Below are 2353 nucleotides of genomic sequence, written 5' to 3'. Positions count from 1 at the left end.
CCGGCCCGAGCCCACCCGCCACGCGAGCCTCCACGAAGTCGTCGGGGCACCCCGCCCAGCGCCGCCCCAGGCCGTCTTCCGCCGGAGGAGCGTCCGCGCGCGTCACCTGCCGCCGGGGGAGATCCCGAGAGCCCAGCCCCCGCGACGGGTACGCCGGAAACACGAAGCCGCCACGCCGCCGCCGCACGACCACGCCACGGCGCCCCTCGACCAGCGCCGCGCCCCCGCCGACCGCCGCAGCCCGCGCCACCGCAACCGAGCGAGAGGGGAGAGAGTCCCCGCCGCCGCCGACGCCTCCGAGGCTTCGCCCCGGTGCGCCCTCTGGCGGCGGCGAGGGAGAGGACAGGGGAAGGGGAGGCCCGGCGGCGCGCGATGTAGGGTTTCGCCCTGCCGCTCGCGGGCCCCTCTAGCCTATCTCAACGTGTGTGAGCCTAGTGTTCGAAATCGTTTGATTATCGTTCAAGCGCGAGCCACAAACATTCATTAGTATCGATGCTTATTCGCTCATAAACCAAAGATGATTAAATAAGTCTCCCATATAGGTGATAATTTATGTACCATTACATCTGCCGTGGGTGTACAACCATGTTATTTCTTGCAGCATAAAAGTGATACACACAAAAAATTAAATTTATTTGTAATCAAATTCAATACATAAGAGATGATGTCCTCGCCTTTGCCAGGACCATTGTGCTAGTTATACTTATAACAAGGGATTCACGGTATAAATTGGTGGAGATATGGTATTAAGAACCATAAGTTCAACCGAATTGGGCGGAGTATCTTTCTTCTCCTGAAAATACTACTCCGCTCCATAGAGAAACTAATCAAGTATGATGTGCTCAAGAAACTAATCAAGTATGTGTGTGCTTTATCTAGTCTACAGGCCAGTAGAGAAGAGCAGCCAATGTGGAAATGTCGTCCCCGTAAGGATCACCGCCACTTCCCTCCATCAGCTCCTCTTCATGGAGATGCATGGATCCACCGGAGCCGTCACCGTCGTCGGGCGACAGCGACATCGCGGCTGCCGTGGCTGGCCCTGGATTGTCGCCGCCTGCAGCAGCGGCGGCGACGGGCCGGCGATCAAACTGTCGCAGGGTGCCCGATCTGGTGTACAGTCGGCACAAGCTGAACTCGCTTCTCAGCTACAAGAAGCAGAAAATGTGCGGGTTAGCCATATGCAGATTAAGCAACAACATATCATCAACTAGTTTTCGACTTTATGTACACATAGGTGGGGCTTTCATCATGGCGACCTAGCTTATTGGCAGTTTGGCACTATCTAAGAACCACACATAATCTGAAGCCTGCCTAGTTGAAGGTGCTTGTGGACACTTAATCCGGCGCGGCAAGTGACAGCCTGAGTGCCTGACTAGTTGAAGCTACTTTTCCACACGAATTTATGCTTGGAGATCGACATGACATTGATGCGTACGTCGGCACTCGGCCGTCCGCCAGTACCTCCAACGGCTGCCAAGATGAGAAAGCAACATCCATTCAATCATTCGATCGAGTATAGTACCTGCGGAGGGAGGTTCGGCGGCGCGGCGGCGTGGGAGAACCCTGACCCTGGCCCAGCGACTAAGCCGCCGGCGACGTCATTGTCGTGATGGAACGCCCTGTACTCGTTCATTTTCCACTTGGTCTTGGTCCCGGACGGCGCGCGGCCGCGGTAGAACACCATGGTCTTCCTCATCCCGATTGCCCGACGGTCGGCGCCGTAGACGACCCCCGGCGTGCCCGCAGCCTTCCAGTACCCCGACGGCGTGGTCCGGCTCGGGCGGCCGCCCCGCGCCTCCCGCTCCTGCCGCTCACTGAAGTAAAACCATGGCTCCCCCTCGCCGCCGCCGCCGCCGCACAGCCTCTCGTGGATCTCTGTATATAAGTATGCAGGTGACGCGGAGCGTACGTGGTTGACACCGACAGCATGGGACGCTACGTGGCAATCATGAATGGTTGGTTACCTGAGAGCTGCAACGGGTCGACGGAGTAGACGTCGACGACGGGGATGACGCGCTCGATGTCGTCGACGCGGCGGCCGTCGAGCTTGTTGCGCAGGTAGAAGCATATGAGCTCCTCCTCCGTCGGGTAGAAGCGGTAACCCGGAGGTCGCCCGTCGGCCATGACAATCGCCCTGCGTATACACGGCAGGCGGACCGGCTGGCCAGTCTCGGCAGTCGGCACGTACGTACGGCGACAGAGGAAGCCCTAGGCAAGCCGCCGGTGAGTTTCTTGCTCTAGCTACCACCTGATCTCAATGGCCAGCTGCCAACTTGTGTGTTATTAGCTCTTCGACTGGGGCTAAGATGGAAGCGTGCAGATGATATCTGGTGCGTTGGCCGGAGCTAGACGA

The 2353-nt window shown here is 58.3% G+C and overlaps 1 protein-coding gene across 1 annotated transcript; it reads right to left on the bottom strand.

Moving 5' to 3' along the window:
- Positions 1–594: 594 nt before the first annotated feature.
- LOC124667728 (NAC domain-containing protein 90-like) lies at positions 595–2148 on the bottom strand. Its single transcript, XM_047204984.1, has 3 exons — positions 1965–2148; positions 1523–1875; positions 595–1145 (listed from the first exon to the last, which is right to left on the bottom strand). The coding sequence occupies exons 1-3, from the start codon at positions 2122–2124 to the stop codon at positions 876–878; spliced, it is 783 nt and encodes a 260-aa protein (XP_047060940.1). The 5' UTR covers positions 2125–2148; the 3' UTR covers positions 595–875.
- Positions 2149–2353: the final 205 nt, after the last annotated feature.

This window comes from Lolium rigidum, chromosome 6 (genome assembly GCF_022539505.1).
Source record: "Lolium rigidum isolate FL_2022 chromosome 6, APGP_CSIRO_Lrig_0.1, whole genome shotgun sequence".
In the NCBI taxonomy this organism is placed as follows: Eukaryota; Viridiplantae; Streptophyta; class Magnoliopsida; order Poales; family Poaceae; genus Lolium; species Lolium rigidum.
The sequence above is the reverse complement of the archived record's forward strand: the minus strand, read 5'-3'. Positions and strand labels throughout refer to the sequence as shown.